The 24,130-nt window shown below is 45.4% G+C and overlaps 1 protein-coding gene across 2 annotated transcripts in view; it reads right to left on the reverse strand.

Moving 5' to 3' along the window:
- The window catches only part of CLDN16 (claudin 16), a 30,910-nt gene that overhangs the window by 3,724 nt on the left and 3,056 nt on the right, over nt 1-24,130 (reverse strand). The window contains exons 2-5 of one of the 2 annotated variants that reach the window (XR_003943568.1): nt 15,746-15,848; nt 6,879-7,043; nt 3,613-3,804; nt 2,155-2,499 (exon numbers count right to left, since the gene is read on the reverse strand). Coding sequence is in view for 1 of the 2 variants with exons in the window: in XM_030216284.1 (XP_030072144.1) it covers nt 2,363-2,499; nt 3,613-3,804; nt 6,879-7,043; nt 15,746-15,848 (597 nt within the window). In the remaining variant the exon portion in view is untranslated. Of the gene's footprint in view, nt 1-795; nt 2,500-3,612; nt 3,805-6,878; nt 7,044-15,745; nt 15,849-24,130 lie in introns of those variants that run through there. The other variant, XM_030216284.1, reaches the window with a different exon arrangement.

Consider the following 24,130-nt stretch of genomic DNA (forward strand, 5'->3'; position numbering starts at 1 on the left):
GTAAAAATTCTAGAAAATGCAAAACAATGATCCCTGTTTGTACTACGAATGATCATTTTTTAAAAAAATATTATTTATTCATTGAACTTGTTTTCATTGTAATACACCAAGCAGAAAACACTTGTACAGAATTCAAGAAGAAATCATAATTACACATAATTTAATTGAAGGAAGATAGTTTAGGGGAGGGGAGGGGGGGAGATCAAAAGGGAAATTAAAGGAAAAAGGTTAGTTAACTGACCAAGGGATTCTTTTACTAAGCTGCGCTAAACACTAACACATTCTTACCACAGGTTAAAAAGCAGCACCATGGGGTGCAATTAGGCTTCCTACGATAATATTGGAATTGGCGCCTGCTTCCTGAGCACTAAAGACATCTCCTGCACAGTGGCGTAGCAAGGTTGGCTGCCACCTGGGGAGGACTTCCGCTGCGCACCCCCCCCCCCCCGGGTGCAGCGGCGTCCGTCCCCCCAGGGTACAGTACGACACCACCCCGGCGCAATGACACCCCCCCGGCACATCAAGCCCCCCCATGCAATGACACCCCCCTCTCCAGCGCATCAGTGCAATGACACCCCCCTCCCTGGGTGAATTCTTGGCTGTTGGAGGGTGCAGAGAGCAGCAGAGTGCCTGTCGGCTCTGCTGGCTCCCTGCTCCCTCTGCCCCGGAACAGGAAGTAACCTGCTCCGGGGCAGAGGGAGCAGGGAACCAGCGGAGCCGACAGGCGCGCGGGTGCGCTCTGCACCCTCCAGCAGCGTGCACCCGGGGTGGACCGCCCCCACCGCCCCGCCCTTCCTACGCCACTGCTCCTGCGCTAATCGGTTATCACAGCTTTATCATCGCATTGTAACCGAGTTAGCGCATGAGCCCTTACCATCTACAAAATAAGTGGCTGTAATGGCTCATGTGCCGATGGCTATGCGCCAGTGGGGAAATTAGCACTAAAAGTGGCCTCAGCACGCAGGAAAGATCCGCGCTGAGGATATTGCTGCCACGTTTTAGCACTGCTTAGTAAACGAGCCCCCAAAGAGACAAAAGGTGAACTCAAGGGGCCTTTTTACCAAGCTGCGGTGAAAGGGGCCCTTCACTAGGCAGTGCATGTTTTTGCCGCGTGCCACCGAGGGTAAAAAGATCAAAAAACGAAATGGTCGTATGGTAGGTTCGCACTTGCCGCACGGCCATTTCAGGGAGGGAGCACTTATCTGAAACACAGGGGGCTGCAAGATGAACTCGAAAGAGAAAGGAAGCCTTGATGCAGACCATCGAGCACACTTCTAGAAGCGGTAGACTGTTTTCCATAGCTTGACCCACTGTAATCTCTCCTCCGCTGACCATCGGCTCCAGAAATCACCCCGCTTTCATCTCCAGCTGCCAGAGATAGCTTCTGTGTCGCAGCAGCTGGCTCCAGGGTTCCCAATAATGATGGCTGCGGGGGAGAACTTCACAGTTCGGGGATGAGAGATAGTTTTGAGCTGAGGTCCGATGCTGCCCCATCCAGCAACGGCGACTCTCCGAGTGCTGCAGACACTGTGCTTCCATGTTGCAGAAAAGTATCCATCAAACCAGAGATAGGAGGCTGCTGGGGCTCGGAGGGGTAAGCCCTCAACTTGCCTTTCCTTTTCACCATAGTAAACAAGAGCTCAGCAGAGGGCTAGCATCGCCATCTTGACCCCTCCTGCCCACCAGAATTCTCTTTGTATACTCTCGTTGCTCCAACTGATAACCAACGGTGCGGGTAAAAAATAAAATTGAACCCTACCAGGTTAACATCCTGACCCACTGGGAAAAGAGAATCCTTTTTGGCCCCCCGCAATTCTATTTCTTATCCCATCCCGAAAAGTTTGTGTTTCAACTAAGCTCTTTTGCTGTCCCACAAGATTTCCAGCAGTGACCTCCACGCCTTTGGTTTGCTGTAGCTGAACCTTATTAAGCAGTAGGCTGAAATAAACAAATTTCCCAGAGATATGGATAAATTAAATAGAGAACATGACAGCAGGTAAAGAATGCAAGGCCCATGTTTAATGAATTTGCTTAACGGCCTTTCGCAAAAACACATCAAGGCAGAGCTCAGAGAATACACTTAGAAATCATCTAGTCTGCACATTTTCCTTTCCTCCCGTAATATTGCAGACCCTACTAATCTCCAGTTTTAACCTAGGGATCATCTGTCCTTATCCTATGCTTTCATGAAGTTTGATGCCTCTGTAGTATCCATTGGGAGCTCTTGTATACAACTGTTTTTTACTAACCTGAGATATTTTGGCCAACCTTAATTTGTATGTGTTTGGTAAATGGAAGTTATTACAACCAATGTCAACGTTCTTGCATTTCTGTTGACCTGATATGCATAGTCTCTCGTCCTTTACACTCTGGTGTCCATCGCATACATCTTTGCTGTTTCTGTTCGGGATGAGGAATGGAGCTTTTCCATTGCTGACTCCGGACCACAATATACCTTCCTGGGGTAATACAAGGAACGGTTTCTCCCAGATCCAGCATCTGTGTTCAAATGAAAACAGAACTCTATAGTTTTAGCATGTACTCTTTGCAAAGCTGCAGAAAGACTAAAAACGGCTTCTGTCAATGCATTCCTATGGGCGGCTCCAACGTTTAGCGTGTGCCCAATTTTAGTGCATACTAAAAACGTGAGCGTGCCTTAGTAAACAGCTACCTCAGGGGTGGATGAATACCAGCTAACCCTGGTTGGAAACACTGTTTTTATCAGTTTGGTGAGGCTTGAGATTTCACACCAGCTGCTATTCTCTGCCCCTGACCTGGACTTTAAAAGTGTAAATAAAGCCTGTGCTTTTCATGTGGCCTACACTGCTACTCATGTGCCAGCACCAGGCAGTCCTTTTTAGGCAGTGCTGTTTGGGGGGATTTAGGACAAAAGTCTTACTCTCACTTGCAGTAGACTTTTTCTAGTCAATATTCACCTGGTGGTGGTCGACGGTTTCTGAATTAGTTACAGGTATTCAGTTCCGGCACCTACCTGGTACCAGTGCTGGTTATCAGAGTGTTTGGTGGTGTCTGGAAGTTATCTGGGTACGGACGATGTGACATTTGACATGCCTGGTTAGCTATTCAGTCACCAGCTTTGAATATCTACAGTGCCTGGATATTTTCAGAGTCTGCCCCCACTCACCAACTGGATAGAACCATAGCAGTCAGTGCTAATACTCAGTGGCATTATCCATTGTGATTGCCAGTTAAATCATTTGAATATTGACCCCTTTATTTTTTGGCTCAGCTATTTCTTCCTGCAAGTAGGTCAACCAATCCCATAAGCATTCATTCACAACTACCCAAAATTTATTCACAGTTTCTTCTTTCTCCCCACTTCCATCTAGCTCAACCACTGAGGTGACCATTCTCAGCCAGAAGTAATTGACTGAATGTCCCTCTTGAATCCACTGCATCTGTACCCTGAGGTTGACCTCTACATGTTGCTCTTGTGCATAGACTGGGACTCCCTCTCCACCCAAGAGCTGATCAGGCCCAGGTCAGGAAATCAAACCCAACACTACCATTGAGATATCAGGCTGGCCTCAAAGTCAGTGTCTTATTGGAAGATTAGCCCATCAGAGCTAAGTGAGGCTCCATCATGTTTACCTTGGAAGAGATAGAGACAGCAAGTGAGGAGAGCCCCGCCTAGAAAGCATCCCAGTGATCCAACCATTCCAAGCCAACAGGACCAGCCAAACTTGTACTGGATTCCCAGAAAGACGTTATGAAAGACCAGTGAAGAACGTTCCACATAAACATCGATGGCGTACCATATAGAGCCAATTATTCCTGGGATACCTGCAAGAAGTAGGGGAATAACAGCATGGAAATATTCCAGAGCATTCTGCATTCAACCAATACAATCCAAATGGGTCAAATACTTCGCATCGTTTAGGCTGCCACAGCCTTGATCAAAAAGAACTTCCAAGCGCACCTGGATAAGTTGCCTGTCCATGTTACATCTTATGAACTCCGGAAAGAAGTTCTCCACGGCACAGTGCAAGTACTACGACAAGTGTTAGCAGTAAATGTGAGAGACTGAGATCATACTCCACAAGCCCCGGCTTAGGGGTAAAGTTCATTCCTGCCATGGTATGTGCAAAACTAACCCACTTGGAGATATTACCCCAAATAGGTCAAATTGTCTTGGGTGCCACTGGCCTTATTAGAAGGTAATTCCAAGTGCTTAGAAATATGAATGGCAAATGTATAATCCAGGCTCTCACGGTCACCTGTGCATTATGAGCAGAAATGTTAGAATATTAGAGTTTACGTGCATATACTTAAGCGTTGTTCTGCAAATACCCACGTAACTTACATAGGGGCCCTTTTACAAAGCGGCACTAAAAAGTGGCTTCAGTGCGCCCTTGCGTGGGTCTTTCCCACGTGCTAAGGCCAGTTTTAGCGCAGCAGTAAAATGGCTGAATTTTGGATGCTTGTATTAAAGGCCACAAGTTAATGTTGCCTTTAGCGTGTTACCATTTTAAAATGATTGGCGTGTGACCCTAACCGTCACTTATTTTGTAGGCGATACTAGGGCTCCTGTGCTAATCACGCACTAATCAGTTATCGTGCAGCAATGCAGAGGGAAAGCTGGACGCATGTTTTAGTCTGTATTTTAGACCTTTACAGTTAGGGAAGTGAAGATTAAGGAATGTGCGGGATGATCTTTTAGCGTTCCTGGGTGGCAAGTCGACCAGGTCTAGCATGCTTTGGTTTCTTCTCTAAAGCTTGTTGGTATTTTTCTGGATCATACTTTAACCTTCCAACCTCAGCTTTCATTCTTGATTCGTCATTTATTTATTTTATTTATTTGTGGCATTTGTATCCCACATTTTTCCACCTATTTGCAGGCTCAATGTGGCTTACAAAGCTCCGTTATGGCATTCGCCATTTCAGAGTAGACATTGCAATTGGTGTTACATAGAGAATAGGTTGACATGGTAAAATTAGATATACAGGCATAGAAAGAGATCAATCAAAATGGAGGTCGCGTGGTAATGTGTTGTAGTTAAAGTTATTGGACGTTGTGGTATGCTTTGTTGAAGAGATATGTCTTCAGTGATTTACGAAAGTTAGTTAGTTCGTAGGCTGTTCATAAGCTACGTGGTAGTGCGTTCCACATTTGTGTGCCCGTGTATGAAAAGCTGGACGCATGTGTTAGTCTGTATTTCAGTTTTTTACAGCTTGGGCAGTGTAAGTTAAGGAATGTGCGGGCTGACCATTTAGCATTCCTGGGAGGTAAATCAACAAGGTCTATCATGTAGGCTGGTGCATCTCCGTGGATGATTTTATGAACTAATGTGCAGATCTTGAACGTGATGCGTTCCTTGAGTGGCAACCAGTGTAGCTTTTCTCTTAGGGGTTTTGCACTTTCGTATTTTGTTTTTCCAAATATGAGTCTGGCTGCAGTGTTCTGGGCTGTCTGAAGTTTCTTGATGATTTGTTCTTTGCAGCCAGCATAGGGTGCATTGCAGTAGTCAAGGTGACTCAGCACAATGGAGGTAGTGCCTGCAAATTTATCACATGTATTTTCATTGTGGGTATCTTGAAGTCCTAACTGGCTAGGTGTGTCCCGAGGACTGGATTCAGAACCCCTGGACTAGAGGGTGCCACTTCCCTCTTTTCTGATGCTCTTAAATGTTTCTTAAACACACCATTTACCTCCAGAGGACTCAATGGCTTCACCCTTGTCTACACATCATACTAGCTTTGCTACCCATTTTAAAGTTTCTAAGTGGGGGGGGGGGGGGGAGGGAGGTTCCCAGGGGCTATCTTGAGTCCAAGCCAATAGGACCTACGCGGGGTGGTATAATGGGGATAAGAGAGAGGAGGGGGGCTTTGAGGGGCGGTAGGTTGGTTGTTTAGGTTAGGTATGATCTGTTATCAGTTGCCTCCTGCCTAGGGGTAGGGGAGATAGTTTAGTTCCTAGTTTGTGGATAATGGAGGGGGGAGGGAGGGACTGTAAATCATATGAAAAGTTGATGACGCTTTGCTGAAATGTTTTCATAAATGAGTTTGGTATAATTATGTTGGATTTGTAACTACGCACCAATGTCGTCTGATCAAAAACTGTTGGAAACCTAAAGTTTCTAAGTGGATCATGTGATTGATGCCTTTTAAGACCAATGAGAGACTATCTTCCTTTGAGGGGGTGACTAGGGTTACCATATGTCCGGTTTTACCCAGATATGTCCTCTTTTTGAGGGCATGACCGGGCAACCGGGCAGGTTTTGCCAATCTGCCAGTTTGTCCAGAAATCCAGACAAATGGGCAGATTGCTAGCCTCCCCTCCCCTTACTTAGTAGTGCCCTGGTGGTCTAGTGACCTCTACCGCCTTCGGGGCAGGAAAGAGCCCCCTCTTTCCTGCCCGGAGCGCTGCCCTGCATGCGTCCTTCCTGTTGCTGATCCTCGGCGCTGATTCAAAATGGCCGCCGAGAGTTGAAGTGACCTCACGAGACTTCAACTCTTGGCGGCCATTTTGAATCAGCGCCGAGCATCAGCAACAGGAATGATGCATGTAGGGCAGCGCTCCAAGCAGGAAAGAGGGGGGCTCTTTCCTGCCCCGAAGAGGTCACTAGACCACCAGGGCAGTAGTAAGGTAAGGGGAGGGGGGTGACGGGGAGGGGGGGGGGTGATGGGGTATGTGACAGGGGGCAGAGCGAGGGTGTGACAAGGAGCGGAGGGAGGGTGTGAAAGGGTGCGGGGCGGGGTGTGAAAGGAGGCGGGGCATGTGTCCTCCTTTTTGGGGGACAAAATATGGTAACCCTAGGGGTGACTTGCACACTGAGAAGAGCCGATATTGGGTCTTGACAGTGGTACAGCTTGTGTCATGGGCAGTGACGTGCATTTATTACGACTGCTTTTCTTACCTCCTATTAATAATATAATTCCAGCCACAAAGCAAATCCGTAGCTTAATGGCGGGTTCATCCGGGAGGAATTTCACACAGTCCAGCCCCAGGAGAAGGATGATGAAACCAAAGCCAGCCAGAATGTCTGCTGTAATCATCAGACCTCGGGTCACCACCAGCTTCACTGTAAAACACAGAAACCATCTTAAAAGACTGGAAGACGTTGCGTCCCGGACAACCTCAGGAAATGCAGCCCCTGAAACAGCACTTAGGCAACGAGGATACACGTGATATAATAATACACGACTGTACTGCCGCACTGGCTTTCACCACGACACTCAGTCCGTTTATTTCCTGCTCTGAAATGGCTCCGTTACACCCACCTCGAATTAAGCTGCCAACTTACGCCTCACTCGTTATCTTTAACTGTCACTAGAAAGGAATGACAGACGGCTGCTGACTCTTGTCAGGGCACTAATTGCCCACTTGGCCAAATGATATGAACAAATCGTTACCTAACACCCCAGAACCAAGGCCTGAGGGGGGGGGGGGGGGGGGGGGGGGGGGGGGGGTCTTTGAACAAGATCTGGATCATTTTGGACACCCAAGAACTTTTATTCTAATGGCTCCCTTCCTGTTACCAGAGAACAAGGAGTCATTTTCTGGTCTCTGTGTGTGTTGTGTTGTGTTGTGTTGTGTGTGTGCTTGTGTGTTGTTTGTGTGTGTTGTATGTGCGTGTGTGTCATGGTACCCAGGAAGCAAATTCATGTCTTTCCATGTACTTTTCTCCCCTCTCTTTGAGTTCCGTTGCTTAGCAATAGATTATTTTATGCCAAAGAGAGCGGCAATGTTTTCCTGCAAATACTTGATAGCTTTTGCATTAAGAAATCCTGAGGATGTTAGGTGACTTATCCAATAACATTCAATATTACTGATTCCAGATAAGCTGCATTCACAAGTGCATTATTTTAGCCTGTCTTCGTCGTCCTTCCCTACTTTGGGAGATGCAGAGCTCTGATGTTTCTTAGAAACCGACATTGTCCATTTATGGATTTTTGTTACCACGCCGGCTGTGTTATTATTGCAAACAAACAAAGCAGATCCAAAGTACGACAACGCACTGAATAAAAGCTTGAAAGATGAGACTGGCCAAAAGTAACACATCTGTAGACCTGGGGACCAAATACTCAGAGAATGATTTACGTGAGCAGGAGAGGCTCCAGGCTCCACCCAACCCCTCAATATTCAGCAGCACTAAACCAGGCAGTGCTGTGGGCAGGTCAGGGGCAGTACAAGCGGCGGCACTGGGGAGGAGCCAGCGGTTACGCAGATGCCGGCTATTTTCAGAGCTGGGACCCGTATAGCTAACCTGGCCAAGGTAGGACAACTCAAAAGCTGCCCTAACTTGGCAGGGCCGCAGAGACTGGGCAGGGCCCGGGGCAAGGCCACCCCTGGGGTCCCCCTGCTGCTGCCCCCCCCCCCCCGAGGTCATCGTCGTCGCCGCCCCCCTAAGTCCACCACTGGGCTGGGCCCCCCTGAATTCAAATCATAGCGCCTCACCTTGACCTCGCTCCGTGTGAAAGAAGTGCAGCAGCAGCAGTCTGCAGATCGCCTCCCTTCGGGCCTTCCCTCCCTCGAGGGCGGGACAAAGGGAGGGAAGGCCCGAAGGGAGGCGATCTGCAGACTGCTACTGCTGTGCTTCTTTCACACGGAGCGAGGTCGAGGTGAGGCGCTATGATTTGAATTCAGGGGGGCCCGGGGAATTTTGTCCCCCCTGCCCCCCCTCTCAGCGGCCCTGTAACTTGGCCGGATTAGGTATGTGGGTCCCATCACTAAATATTGTCCGGGATCCACATAGATTTGTATTGTTGTTTTAAGCCCCCCCCCCCCCCACACCTGATCCTACTCCTGGTACACCAAAAGGCCCCCCCTTCCATTTCTCTCCTCAGCGTGCACTCAACACAACCCCTCTTCCCTCTGGCATGGCCCCTTCCCTCCTCGGGCCTACCTGATATCCCTGGTGGTCCAAGTTGGAACAATGGGGGCAAGGTCAAAGCCCACTCCTGCCCCTTGCGGCTGCCATAGGAAAATGGCCACCGCCCCCACTTGGACCAGCAGGGATATCACGTAGGCCTGATTTTCAGCATTTATTCACATATGTGCTGAAATATTCACTTATATCAAGATATTGTAACCATTCATATTCCTGTATATCTTTATTCTAAACATTATCAAACATTCCCTCTTATATAATCTTGTTGGATCTGTCAGATACTCAGCCCAGGGCAAATTCACATTCTTCACTGATCTGTATTTTTAATCTATTTTTATAAAACATTCTAATGTACGGTAACATTTCAAATTCAAAAAGTCACTTATCTTCTCACAAAGATGAATCAAGTAACAAGGAGACAAGTAAGAACTAACTCTCTGTTCTCTAATGGCAATTACACATGCAGTCGCCATTACAGAATTCGTGTTTCACGCAAATCCTGCTAACGTTAGGTGATCTTTATAGAATTACCCCATGAGGTGTAAAATATGCAGCTACACATGTATTTCAGTCGCCTATAGGTGTACATTACACAGGTTCATTGTGGCAGCCATTTTGGTAGGTTTAGTGGTACGATTTTAGAAAAACACATAGGCAGGGCCGCCGAGCGGGGGGGGGGGGGGGGCAGAGGGGACAAAATTCCCTGGGCCCGGGCCTCCACCTGCCCCCCTCCGTCCACCACCGGGTCGGGCCCCCATGAATTCAAATCATAGCGCCTCACCTCGACCTCGCTCAGTGTGAAAGAAGAGCAGCAGAGGCAGTCTGCAGATCGCCTCCCTTCGGGCCTTCCCTCCCTGTGTCCCGCCCTCGTCTGACGTAACTTGCGCCAGGGCGGGACACAGGGAGGGAAGGCCCGAAGGGAGGCGATCTGCAGACTGCCGCTGCTGCACTTCTTTCACACGGAGCGAGGTCGAGGTTGTTGGAATGTAATTGTATTTTACATGCATTGCCTGTCACCTATTATTTCTCTGTGATTACTCTGTGACCTCTGATGTGAATTACTTAGAGAGGTCACACTGCTATGCAACTTCCTGTGGGGGTTAGACACAGCACATGCAGCACATGGAGCTCATGATCTCTCCTAACCTGAGAGGATCTATGGTGGTGTGAGCATCCATTACCATCTAAGCACATGGAAGGAGCTGATAATACAAATGTATAGTAATATGTATATATAAGCCTGTCTGATTATAATCTAACTACAAACTGTGAGTAAACAGATGTTTTGTTACTTAAACTTTAAAGTGACTCAGCAGTGAATTATTCAGGGGTGAATGAGAGAGAGATGAAGAAAGAAATTAACATTTCTAAAGCTAAGCTGTGTGTACTAAAATCTGCTAATTATTTACTACAAATAATCCAACAAAAGGGTTACAGGGCTCAGGAATTGAAAAAGAAGAGAAATATTACCAGGCAGAAAAAAAGGCCACATTTTTCTCTTAAGTTTTAAAGGAAAGATTCAGTCTGTCTCTCTCTCTCCCCACACAGCAGACAGAAGGCTAAGAAAATGGCTGAGGGAAGAAATTCACCATTTTTCTATTCTCTCAAGGTGCCTAAATTAACTGAGTTTAATTATCGGCAGTGGGAATTAAGATTCATATGTCTCCTTCGAGCAAAAGGATTACATATATGCTTAGACCAAGACAGAACAGCTGAAAATATGGCTGAATGGGACAATGCAAACTATTATGTGAAGTGCATGCTTTTGGAAGCTCTCTCAGAGAAACAAGCCATATTAGTGGAGGGAAAAGATACACCAAAGGACATTTTATATAAACTGAGAACTATGTATGCAACTACATATGCAAAGCAGCAACCAATTTGGTTAGCAGAGTTGAATGAAACCAAATTAAGGGATAAAAGTAAATGTAATGATCACATTATGCATCTTATGTCTTCATTTCAAAAGTTAGAACTTTCTGGAATTCCCATGTGTGATGCATTGAAAAGAGCATTTCTTTTTACCTCACTATCAAAGAAGTTTGATGTTTTTAGGTCTGTAAATGAGGCCATTGAAGGGCAATCTTTTGAACAGGCAACATCAAAACTAAGGCAGGAATGCATAATAAATGATTCTGAGGAGATGTGTTCTCAAAGCAAGTCAGAGAGAAATGAAACAAATTTCTTGGCAAAGAACAGAGGAAGGCGGAGCTATGGGAAAACTCCACCCAAGGGCAAGCTGATTTGCTACTCATGTGGAAAGGAGGGACATGTATCTAAATGGTGTAAGGAAACACAAAACACTCCCTCTAGCTCACCTAAGCCAATGGAACTAAAGAATTTTCAAACCAGGAAATGTATGAAGGACAAAGATAAACACAAGGGCTTTCTAATGGCAGAAAAATCTTTGACTATGGTAAATAATAATTCAAATGAAAGTACTTGGATTTTGGATTCGGGGAGCACATGCCATTTAACCAATTGTAAGAATTTCTTTCAGGAAATGAATCCAGAGGAAGGTATTCTTAAAACTGCAAACGCAGGGACTGCTAAGATCCAAGCAAAAGGTATTGGATTCTTAAAATGCAAAGTGTCTAATGAAGTTAAAGAAATTCCTGTAAGTGATGTCTTGTATATTCCCCAAGCAGTTTGCAATATGCTTAGTGTATCTACATTAGATAAGAAGGGATTTGTGATTCATTTTGAAAACAGTAAGTGCACAATCTCTAAAAATGATGAAGTGTATGCTGAAGCTTTTATGCATAATGATGTTTATAAGCTGAACATTTCAGGTGAAGCCTCACATATGGCGCAAGTAAGGAAGAATGATGGTAAATGTAGTCTGGAAATCTGGCACCGCCGCCTGGGACATCGTGATTCTAAGGTGATCCAGGATCTTTACAGTAAGCAACTGGCCACCGGCATTCAGATAAGTGCAGATGCTGGTAATATGGAGAAATGCATAGACTGTGTTACTCAAAAAGGTGTGAGACCCTCATTTCCTGCAAACACAGGAAATAGGAGTAATAAAGTGCTGGACTTAATACACAGTGACTTATGTGGACCGTTTAATATCCCATCATTGGGAAATAACAGATTTGTGCTAATATTCTTGGATGATTTCTCTAGATATTGTGTGGCCTATTTGCTGAAAGAAAAAAGTCAAGTCACAGACATGCTGAAGAAATACGTAGCCATGGTGAGCAACAAATTTGAAAGAAAACCAAAGGTTCTTCAGACCGACAATGGTGGTGAGTTCACTTCACAAAGCATGCGCACATTTCTAGAACAAGAAGGCATTCAGCATATCACAACAGTAGCTTATACACCAGAGCAAAATTCTGTTGCAGAGAGAAAATTTAGGTCACTTGTGGAAATGACCAGATGTATGCTGTCAGATAGCAATCTCCCTAAAAGACTATGGGGGGAAGCAATTCTCACAGCAGTGTACCTACAAAACAGAATGCCAACTAAAGGCGCTGAGCGCACACCACATGAGACATGGCATGGTAGGAAGCCAAACCTGTCACACATAAGAACATTTGGAAGTACAGCATATGCTCATGTACCAAAGCAAAGAAGGCATAAGCTGGATTCCACAACAGAAAGGGGCATTTTAGTTGGCTATACTCCAGGACACAAAGGATATAGAATTTTGAATCTGAAAACTGGCATTGTTGGCATAAGACATGTTACATATTTTGATGAAAACAAAAGGGTTGATAAAGGCTGGATTATCCCAGATGAGCCTTATCATCCAGAATATGAAACTAGAACCATAATAGACATGCCAGTGTATATAAATGCCATACCAAGGCAGATGTCTGAAAGCAACTCACCTGTATCTAACGAGGAACAGGCAGAGGAAGCAGACACAGAAAGGATCATTGAAGAAGACAGTACAGTTGGAGAAGGGGAATCAATTGGAGAAGGACTCTCAGATTTAGAGGATGCAGAAAGGTCAGACCAACCTGTTGTCAGACGCTCATCCAGGGAAAACAAAGGTGTTCCACCCCTAAGACTGTCTTACCTAACAAAGTCAGCAGAAGCTCAAGAGCCCTTAACATGGGATGAGATTGAGAAAATGCCAGCAGAAGAAGCTGCTGAATGGCATAAAGCTGCACAAGAAGAAATTGATGCATTGGATAAAAATAATACTTGGATTCTTACAAAATTACCTCCTGGCAAGAAAGCTATAGGATGCAAATGGGTATTCAAGTTAAAAAGGAATGCACAAGGAAAAGTGGAAAGGTATAAAGCCAGATTAGTCGCAAAGGGATATCTTCAAAAATATGGAGAAGATTTTGATGAAGTGTTTGCACCTGTAGTGAAACACACGACAATTAGAACACTTCTGAGCATTGCAGTCTCAAAAGGCATGCAAGTCAACCACATTGATGTGAAAACAGCGTTTCTTCACGGAGATATAACTGAAGACTTGTACATGGAACAACCAACAGGTTTCATAAATACAAAACAAAGACAGCTAGTGTGTAAATTAAACAAAGGTCTTTATGGATTAAAGCAAAGTGCAAAATGTTGGAATGATAAATTGCATGAAATATTGACAAATTTAGGATTTAAGCAAGGTGAAGCAGATAAATGTTTGTACACTAGGTGCACAAATGGACAATATGCATACATTTTAGCTTTTGTTGATGATCTGCTCATTGCAAGCAAAAGTGAGCAAGAGTACAAGGACATTGTAAAGTGTTTAAACCTCAATGTTGAGATAAAAGAACTTGGAAATGTGTCATACTATCTTGGTATAGAAATTGAGAAACAAAATGATGGTTCTTATCTTCTAAGCCAGAAGCAGAAAATAAATGAGCTTATTGAAAGTTTAGGTATGCAAGATGCCCAAGTTGTAAGCACTCCCATGATCACTGATTTTCTGAAGGATGAAACAGTAAGAGAACCTTTACCAGATAACATCCAATATAGATCAGCCATAGGTAAGCTTTTATATCTAGCTACCACATACAGGGCTGATATAGCAAATGCAGTAGGAATTTTGAGCAGAAGGGTCAGCTCACCTACCAAATCAGATTGGACTGCAGTTAAAAGGATGGTAAGGTATTTAAAGGGTACCATTGATTGTAAATTAAAGATTTCAGCCAATAGTAATCCAAAACTAATATGTTACTGTGATTCAGATTGGGCAGGGGATCATTCTAATTATAAATCCACAAGTGGATATGTGTTTATGTATGGAAATGTACAAATTTCATGGGCCAGTCATAAACAAAGTATTGTGAGTTTGTCTTCTACAGAAGCTGAATATGTGGCAGTATCGGAAGCGTGCAGAGAACTGATGTGGATTGAAAAACTTTTGCTGGATTTCGGAATAGCTGAAAAGAGACCAATCCAGATAATGGAAGATAATCAGAGCTGCATCCGACTGTCACAGAATGACAAGGTTCAGTCACGCACCAAGCACATCGCAACGAAATACCACAACGTGCGAGAGTTGGCAAAAGAAGGGGTCATCAGTCTACACTATTGTCACACCAGTGAGATGACAGCTGACATCATGACCAAACCGTTACCCAGAGAACATTTTGTGAATCTGCGTATAAAGCTTGGACTTTGTATGAATAAATAATTGCATGACAGTTATGCATGAGAAGGGGTTTGTTGGAATGTAATTGTATTTTACATGCATTGCCTGTCACCTATTATTTCTCTGTGATTACTCTGTGACCTCTGATGTGAATTACTTAGAGAGGTCACACTGCTATGCAACTTCCTGTGGGGGTTAGACACAGCACATGCAGCACATGGAGCTCATGATCTCTCCTAACCTGAGAGGATCTATGGTGGTGTGAGCATCCATTACCATCTAAGCACATGGAAGGAGCTGATAATACAAATGTATAGTAATATGTATATATAAGCCTGTCTGATTATAATCTAACTACAAACTGTGAGTAAACAGATGTTTTGTTACTTAAACTTTAAAGTGACTCAGCAGTGAATTATTCAGGGGTGAATGAGAGAGAGATGAAGAAAGAAATTAACATTTCTAAAGCTAAGCTGTGTGTACTAAAATCTGCTAATTATTTACTACAAATAATCCAACAGAGGTGAGGCGCTAAGATTTGAATTCAGGGGGGGCCTGGCCCGGTGGTGGATGGAGGGGCGCGGTGACGACGACGACCTCAGGGGTGGGCAGGGCCCGGGGGTGGCCTTGCCCCGGGCCCAGCCCAGTCTGTCGGCGGCCCTGCACATAGGTGGTTATATTTTCAAAGGTGCCTACATGTTTTTATGAAATAGGTTTAAAATAAGCACCTACGTGGCCTCCCAACCTGGATGACCTGTTATGTTACTTTCTTCTATGCAGGGGTGTGCTGGTACATTTTTAACGACGGGCTGTTTCTCTGCAATTTAGGAGCATGCTAGGCTCACCTTTGCTTGCAGGGATGCCGAGCCTCACCAGCCAATGAATGGACTCTCACCATTCCCTGCTGCTTGTTTCTGGCTCTGAGCATGACGCTGGGACTTCTCGCCCATACACGAGAAGTCCCTTGCTCAGAGCCGGAAACAGGGAGCGGGGAGTGGTGGCAGTCTATTTACTTGGCTGGCGGGGCTCAGCATCCCCACCAGCAAAGTAAAAGAGAATTTAGGAGGGGGCCTGAGCCAACATTTTGGGAGTCAGTTGTTAAAGTAGCCATGGGAGGGGGGGGGGGGGGGGGGGGGGGGGCTAGTTTAACAACCGACACCAAAAAATCTTACAAACTTAATAAATGGCTCTTGAGAGTTCATTCCAGCACACCACTGCTTTGGTGTATCTAAGGGGAAAATGTTTGGTACATCTGGCCCAAGGGCCTCGTTTCTCTGAACAGGATGCACTAGCTATGGTACGTATGAAACAGATCTCTTGTTATACATACAGGGATGGTCTGCATATAGAGAGTCATACTCATCACAGGTCCGTATGCCATCGAAAGCGTTGGTGACACACTCCCACCAAAGACCCCGGCACTTAGTACTCACCTAAAGGTGGAAAGGCAGGATATTAAGAAGGTTTAAATGGACTGAAATTCCAAGGGGAATTATAACATTGTAGACAACATCAGGACTGGCTCAAGGAACTGTGGCGGTGGTTAAGGCGGTTAGCTTAGCAGAGTTTAAGAAAGGTTTGGACGGCATCCTGAAGGAAAAGGCCATAGAATGTTATTAAATGGACATAGGGAAAAATCCACTATTCCTGGGACAAGCAGTACAAAATGCTTTGCTCCGTGGATCTTGTCGGATGATTGCGACCTGGATTGGCCACTGTCGGAGACAGGGTGCTGGGCTAGATGGACCTTTGGTCTGTCCCAGTGTGGCGATGCTTATGTCTTATGCCCCCACCGAAAAAATATTTCCATAGGGGGTAACCCAGCGGTAATCTGGCACTGCCACAGACTATCCGGTTACCACCGGGTTAGTGAAGGAGCCCATATCGCTACGCGGTAAGTGCTTCCCCCCCCCCCCCCCCCCAGCATGGCCACTTGGTTAAGAACAGTCTTACCGCATGGCTATGTCTTTTTTCAGCCTTTTTACCCGCTGCTGTAAAAAGGGCTTCAGCGTACGGCAAAAAAATGGCCCCCGCCGATAGCGCAGGGTCCCTTTTGTGTTAACTTGCTTATTACTAACTTTAAAAAATATATTTTGGGGAGGGGGCATGTCATGGACATATATGCATTACCCAGCTAATGCCTTATACTTAACATGCCCTAACTGGCAAATGCAGAGTTAATACAGAAGCGTTTAGGGCCCGATTCTATATATGGTGCCTAAAATTAATACGCGGTACCTTAGGCAGTAGTTAATGCAACTGAATCTACACACGCCCATTTATACCAATAAAAAGATGATGCAAATCTCTGTGCGTTGATTTATGCGCACTGACACGTGTTTTATTACAACGCGCATACATTTTGGAACACACCCATTTCCACACCCTTAACCATGCCCATTTTGCTTGCGCACATTAGAATTTATGCGCAGTACAGAATACGCTTAGCAATGTATGCACGTAAATTCAAATTTTTGCCAATTCGTGCTCGTTATTGCTTGTTAAGGGCTTAACGGCTTGTTAAACAATTACTCTACACATGTAGTTTTAAAATACGCCTAGATTTACGCACGGAACTGCACGTAAATCTAGGAGTGCTATATAGAATCCGGGGGTCAGCATCTCCTAAATAACGGGGTGGTAGATGCTCCCATGTTAACGCTATGCAGGTAACGTGTGCTAATGACATTGGTGAATGACCTGCAATGAATATATTTAAAAATCCCCCCCAAAAGTGCTGCATTAAGGGGCCCCTTTTACGAAGCCACGAAGGCGCCTACACGCGCCCAGTGCACGGCAATTTGGCGTTACTGCCCGGCTACCGTGTGGCCCATGCTGTAATTTCATTTTTGATGCGCGTCTGCTATGCATGCCAGAAAATATATTTTCTTTTCTGGCACGTGGCCAAAATCGAGTGGTAACTCTGACTTGATGCGTGTAGGTGATTACCGCACAGTTAATGCGAGAGTCCTTACCGCTAAGGTAATGGCTGGTGGTAAGGTTTCAGACCCAAAATGGACGCGCACCAATTTTTATTTTGCTGCACATCCATTTTCGACAAACATTTTTTGCAGGTGCGCTGAAAAATGGGTCTGTGCGAGCGCAAAACACACGCCTACACTAGCGCAGCCCATTTTTCAGCGCACCTTGGTAAAAGGACTCCTAAATCTGGACTTAGCCCATGGGAACCTCCCGCATTACCACACCTTAAGCCGATTCAAACCCATTTTAGTGAAAGGGTCCCAGAGACCTGCATTGAATAAGACCTATCTTGAGTAAGGTGATCTCACTCATACCCATCTCTGTATATTAATGCCTGACTACCCTATACTCTGAGTTAGCCGTGGACTCTACCACTGCACAACACTTGAGGTCCAGCAACGCCACGGGTCATTTACCCCATGGCCATGTTTAGGTGCTGAGCTCAGAGTTCATTAGAGAACCATTTTGTCAGGTATTATTGCTTGGGGCATACTCTGAGCTGCGTTGGCCGTCACACTGAGTTCATGTACGTGACAAAAGTCGTTAACTACCACACCTGTTAATGCAACACCCACACCTGCTGAGCTTAGAGGTGCCTTTGTGCAGAGAGGACAAGGTTATGCATCCCTGGGCATGTCTGGGACTCTTTATCAGGGATTTTCTGTACCTTTGGTTTTATTCTTAATAAGTCTTAATCGCCTAGATGAATGTCTCCTATTTAAATGCTTTATTGCAGACTGGGAAACATTATTGTGTCTGCTGCTAATATTTCTGGTTTTACAGCTAGAATCTGAGAGCAAATTACTGTTCATAATTTCATTAGCATTATGCACAGTACCCAAGAGACATGTTTTTAACAGCTTTAATGATTAGAGCAAAGGAATGAGAACCACAGAAGCCAGGGTTCGAATCCCACCGCTGCTCCTTGTGATCTTTGACAAGTCACTTAGGGGTCCTTTTGCAAAGGTGAGCTGAAAAATGGCTTGTGGTAGTGTAGGTGTAGGTTTTGGGCACGTGCCTGTAAAAAATGTCTTTTTAAAATTTTGCCGAAAATAGACGTGTGGCAAAATGAAAATTGCCGTGCGTCCATTTTGGGTCTGCGACCTTACTGCCAGCCATTGACCTAGCGGTAAAGGCTCACACTGTAACCCGGTGGTAATGACCTATGCGCACCAAATGCCACTTGGAGGGGCATAATCAAATGGGGACGACTATCTCTAAGGGCTCCCAGCTCTAAGGACGTCCCGGCGAAGGGGCGAGGAAACCGCTATTATCAAAACAAGATGGGCGTCCATCTTTCGTTTCGATAATACGGTTGGGGATGCCCAAATCTCAACATTTAGGTTGACTTTAGAGATGGTCGATCTTAGGTCGTCTTTAGAGATGGTCGTCCCTGGTTTTTGACGATAATGGATACCGAGGACGCCCATCTCAAAAACGACCAAATCCAAGCCATTTAGTCATGGGAGGAGCCAGCATTCTTGGTGCACTGGTCCCGCTCACATGCCAGGACACCAACCGGGCATCCTAGGGGGCACTGCAGTGGACTTCACAAATTTCTCCCAGGTGCATAGCTCCCTTACCTTCAGTGCTGAGCCTCCCAACCCCCCCCCCCCCAAAAAAAAACCACTCCCCACAACTGTACACCACTACCCTAAGGGGTGAAGGGGGGTACCTACATGCGGGTACAGTGGGTTTTGGGTGGGTTTTGAAGGGCTCACATTTACCAGCAGAAGTGTAACAGGTAGGGGGGGATGGGCCTGGGTTCACCTGCCTGATGTGCACTGCACCCACTAAAACTGCTCCAGGGACCTGCATACTGCTTTCATGGAGCTGGGTATGTCATTTGAGGCTGGCATAGAGGCTGGAAAAAAAATATATTTTTTTAGGGTGGGAGGGGGTTGGTGACCACTGGGGGAGTAGGAGGAGGCCATCCCCAATTCCCTCCGGTGGTCATCTGGTCAGTTTGGACACCTTTTTGAGGGTTGGTTGTGAAAAAAATGGACCAAGTAAAGTCGACCAAATGCTCATCAGGGACGCCCTTCTTTTTTCCATTATCGACTGAGGACGCCCATCTCTTAAGCACGCCCCAGTCCCGCCTTCGCTACGCCTCCGACACCCCCCTCCCCCCGTGATTTTTGGTCATCCCCGCGACGGACTGCAGTTGAGGACGCCCAAACTTGACTTTTGATTATGCTGATTTGGGTGACCCTGAGAGAAGGACGCCCATCTCCCGATTTGTGTCGGAAGATGGGTGCCCTTCTCTTTCGAAAATGCCCCTGTTGGTATGCATTTGGTTCCACGCATCCAAAAATAAAAAATATTTTTCAGACGCATGTATCGGATGCGCGCCAAAAATGAAAGTACTGCAAGAGCCACGTGGTAGCCATGCGGTAACTCCATTTTGACATGCGTAGACGCTTACGCAGCTTAGTAAAAAGGTCCCTTAACATTCCATTGTCTAAAAGACTTCCTAGCTAGTCTTTTAGACAATGCATGTTACGTACCTAGAGAAGGAAAAGCAGCTTTAAAAAAATTAAATACATCTACTCGTCTATCCATATAATTCACAACCCCAACGTTCTAAATGAAGCCACCACCGGAAGCTGAAGCGTCGAGATCAGCTTTCCCTACTGGAAGTTGAAGCGTCGAGATCAGCTTTCCCCACCGGAAGTTGAGGTGTCGAGATAGCTGCTTTCCCCATCAGTGTGTGCCCCGCCCTCGCATCACTACATGATGACGACGAGGGCGGAGCACTGACACTGGATGAAACGGAGCGCCAGCACCAATGAAGACATAACCGCTCACTTACACTGCAGCCCTGACAACACGAACAGCGCTGACAGAAGAAATCCATTTGGATGGCCATGCTCCTGCTCTGCATATGTGAGTCACCCCTCCCCCCCAAAACAATCTAGCGACCGTTTCATTGCTCTGAGAAACGGGCCTTCTTTACTAGTATAAAATAAAGAAATACTCATATTGGAAACCAGAGATGATGTGTGGATGTCTATTGAGAACGCTGGAGACAAACACGTCTAAAAGGATAAAAACAAAAACAGTATAATATGCAAATGAAGACAAGGATAATAAATAGACTTATAGCGCTTTGAAGGGACCATACCATGATAGGAAAAGAATATGCAAACAGTGTTAGGCACTGAGCTGGAGACGGGATCTAAAATTATACAAATGAAATCTAAAATTTAAAATGGTTACTTATTGAAAACTGTGTCTGTCGACTATGTAGTATGTAAACAAAATGAGATGAAAAACGGATATTAGCAGTCAAGCTACGGATTCTAAGGCAACATTATTAACAAGCATGGTGGACTGAATAAATACCAACTCAACTCGTTTCATATTGTGATTCGTGCAAGAGCGGCTACACGTGGTAAACGGATATTAGTCGTCAAGTTGTGGGTTCTAAAGCAACATTATTCACGATGAACTGGATAAAAGCTTCAATACATTGGACATCGTCTGCCATTTAGCTTTTTTCTCGCCCTCACCATGCCTTACTTAATTTTGACCCTAGACATTTTTGTTTTCTTCCATTATTGCAGAAAAATGTCTATCTTTTGGTGCCGCCCGTGTTATGCCCAGGTTCCACCCAACCCCCCTCCCACACACACTCACACACATGTGCCTCCTTGAAATTTGGACAAACTGTGGAGAGAAACGTCTCAAATCAGAGTGTTGAAAATCATAGCTTGGATGTTTTTGAGAGAAAAACAACTTTCTGCCATCTTATGATGTTTTTTTGGATTTTTGGTTTGTTTGTTTGCAAAATGAGCAACTTAATGTACTTGAATGTAACTCGCCTTGAAGCAGTTGATATATAGAGAGGGGCATTTTTGATATAATGTCTAATTCGAACTTTGGGCATTTTGCGCTAAACATCCCAAATCCGAATAGGAAATGTGGAGGGACATAATCAAAAGGGACGTCCTCGTTTCGATTTGGATGTCCTCGCAAAACGTCCCCATCCAGGGGCGGAGAAACCTGTATTTTTGAAACAAGATAGACGTCCATCTTTCGTTTCGATATTACGGTCAGGATCGTCCAAGTCCTGAAATTTGGTCATCCTTAGAGATGGCCGTCTCTAGACTTGGTTGTTTCTGATTTTCAGAGATAATGGAACCAAGGACGTCCATCTCAGAAACGACCAAATGCAAGTCATTTGGTCATGGGAGGAGCCAGCATTTGTAGTGCACTGGTCCCCCTGACATGCCAGGACACCAACCGGGCACCCTAGGGGGCACTGCAGTGGACTTCATAAATTGCTTCCAGATACATAGCTCCCTTACCTTGTGTGCTGAGCCCCCCCAAAAAAACCCACTACCCCCAACTGTACACCACTACCATAGCCCTTATGGGTGAAGGGGGCCACCTAGATGTGGGTACAGTGGGTTTGTGGTGGGTTTTGGAGGGCTCGCTGTTTCCTCCTCAAACGTAACAGGTGGGGGGGTGGGCCTGGGTCCACCTGCCTGAAGTGCACTGCACCCACTAAAACTGCTCCAGGGACCTGCATACTGCTGTCACGGACCTGAGTTTGACATCTGAGGCTGGCAGTCAATATTTTTAAAGATGTTTTTTGAGGGTGGGGGGGTTAGTGACCACTGGGTGAGTAAGGAGAGGTCATCCCCGATTCTCTCTGGTGGTCATCTGGTCATTTCGGGCACCTTTTTGTACCTTGGTTGTAAGAAAAACACGACCAGGTAAAGTCGTCCAAGTGTTCGTCAGGGACATTCTTGTTTCTTTCGATTATGGGTCAAGGACGTCCTAGTGTTAGCCACTCCCAAGCCCCGCCTCGCTACACCTCCAATACGCCCCCTTGAACTTTGGCCATCCCTGCGACGGAAAACAGTTAGGGACGTCCAAAATTGGCTTTCAATTATACCAATTTGGACGACCCTGTGAGAAGGAAGCCCATCTTCCGATTTATGTCGAAAGATGGGCGCCCTTCTCTTTCAAAAATGAGCCCAATAGTCATTTTTGAAAAAGCAAAATGTCTATCTTTTTTTATGAAAATACTGTTTGTAACATCTTTTTGTGGTTTGTGCATTTATCTTTTCAGGCCATTTTCGGGGGGAAAAAATACAAGTGAAAAACGTAGAAAATCAAGTCATTGGGATGTAGGAGGGGCCAACATTTTTAGTAGACTGGTCCCCCAGACATCCCAGGAGAGCAATGGGGCACCCTAGGGGACACTGTTGTAGACTTTATATAAATGCTGCTAGGTGCACATCTCAACATGCTCCCTTGTCTTTTTATTCACATTTTGGGGGGTTGGGAGAGAGTCAGTGACCACTGTGGGAGTAAGGAGAGGGGGTCATCCCTGATTCCGTCCAGTGGTCATCAAGTCATTTAGGGCACATTTTTCTGCCTTATTTGTTTGAAAAGCAGGTCTAGACCTTGATGTTTCAGTCCTAGACATTTTCGTTTTGTTCCACCCCTGAAATGCCCCCTTCTGATCTGGGTGCACTGCCGATAAATTGCATAGATACACGTGTGCAAAATAGGTTTCAAAAATACCAATTTGGATGTTTTGAGAAGAAATTCATCCAAATGCTGCTTTATGACACTTTTTGGGTGGTTTTCTCTTTAGAAAATCAGCTCCATAGTAACATAGTATATGACGACAGATAAAATACATAAGTATTGCCACACTGGAATAGACCAAAGGTCCATCAAGCCCCAGTGTCCTGTTTCCAATCCAGGTCACAAATACCTGACAATATCCAAAAAAAAGTTCAATACATTTTATGCCGCTTATCCCAAGTCATTTTAATAATGATCTATGGACTTTTTTTTTTTTTTTAGAAAGCCGTCCAAACTTTTTTAAAGCTAATTGCCTTTACCACATTCTCTGGCAACGAATTCCAGAGTTTAATTACATGTTCAGTGAAGAAAAATTGTCTCCAATTTGTTTTAAATTTACTATTTTGTAGCTTCATCGTATGTGCCCTAGTCCTAGTATTTTTGGAAAGAGTATTTTTTTTTTATTTATTTGTTACATTTGTACCCCACATTTTCCCACCTATTTGCAGGCTCAACGATACATGCCTACCTGTTCCACTGCACTCATTGTTTTATAGACCTCTATCATATCTCCCCTCAGCCATCTTTTCTCCAAGCTGAAGAACCCTAGCCGCTTCAGCCTTTCCTCATAGTCATTATTAACAACATTTTACCTGCTAAGTTCCACTTTAAGATGTCTTTCCCCTCTTTCACTGAGACATGCAGCACCCATTCTCACAGCACACGATTTGTCCTTGCCATTTTCCAGGCTCAGACTGTAAAAGTCAGCCCAGCCCTGGCCCTACTTCCCAGCTAATGAAGTTGCCTTTGAACCCAACCCAGCCTATCCTGATCTGTCTGGCCATATAGGGGACACATAAGTACATAAGTAATGCCACACTGGGAAAAGACCAAGGGTCCATCGAGCCCAGCATCCTGTCCACAACAGCGGCCAATCCAGGCCAAGGGCACCTGGCGAGCTTCCCAAACGTACAAACATTCTATACACTCTATACATTCTATACATTCTTCACTGGCTTCCGATCAGATACCGCATTCAGTTCAAGCTTCTCCTTCTCACCTACAAATGCACTCAGTCTGCAGCCCCTCATTACCTCTCCACCCTCATCTCCCCTTACGTTCCCGCCCGAAACCTCCGCTCACAGGACAAATCCCTCCTCTCAGCACCCTTCTCCACCACCGCCAACTC

The sequence above is a fragment of the Microcaecilia unicolor genome, chromosome 10, assembly GCF_901765095.1.
Source record: "Microcaecilia unicolor chromosome 10, aMicUni1.1, whole genome shotgun sequence".
NCBI lineage: Eukaryota > Metazoa > Chordata > Amphibia > Gymnophiona > Siphonopidae > Microcaecilia > Microcaecilia unicolor.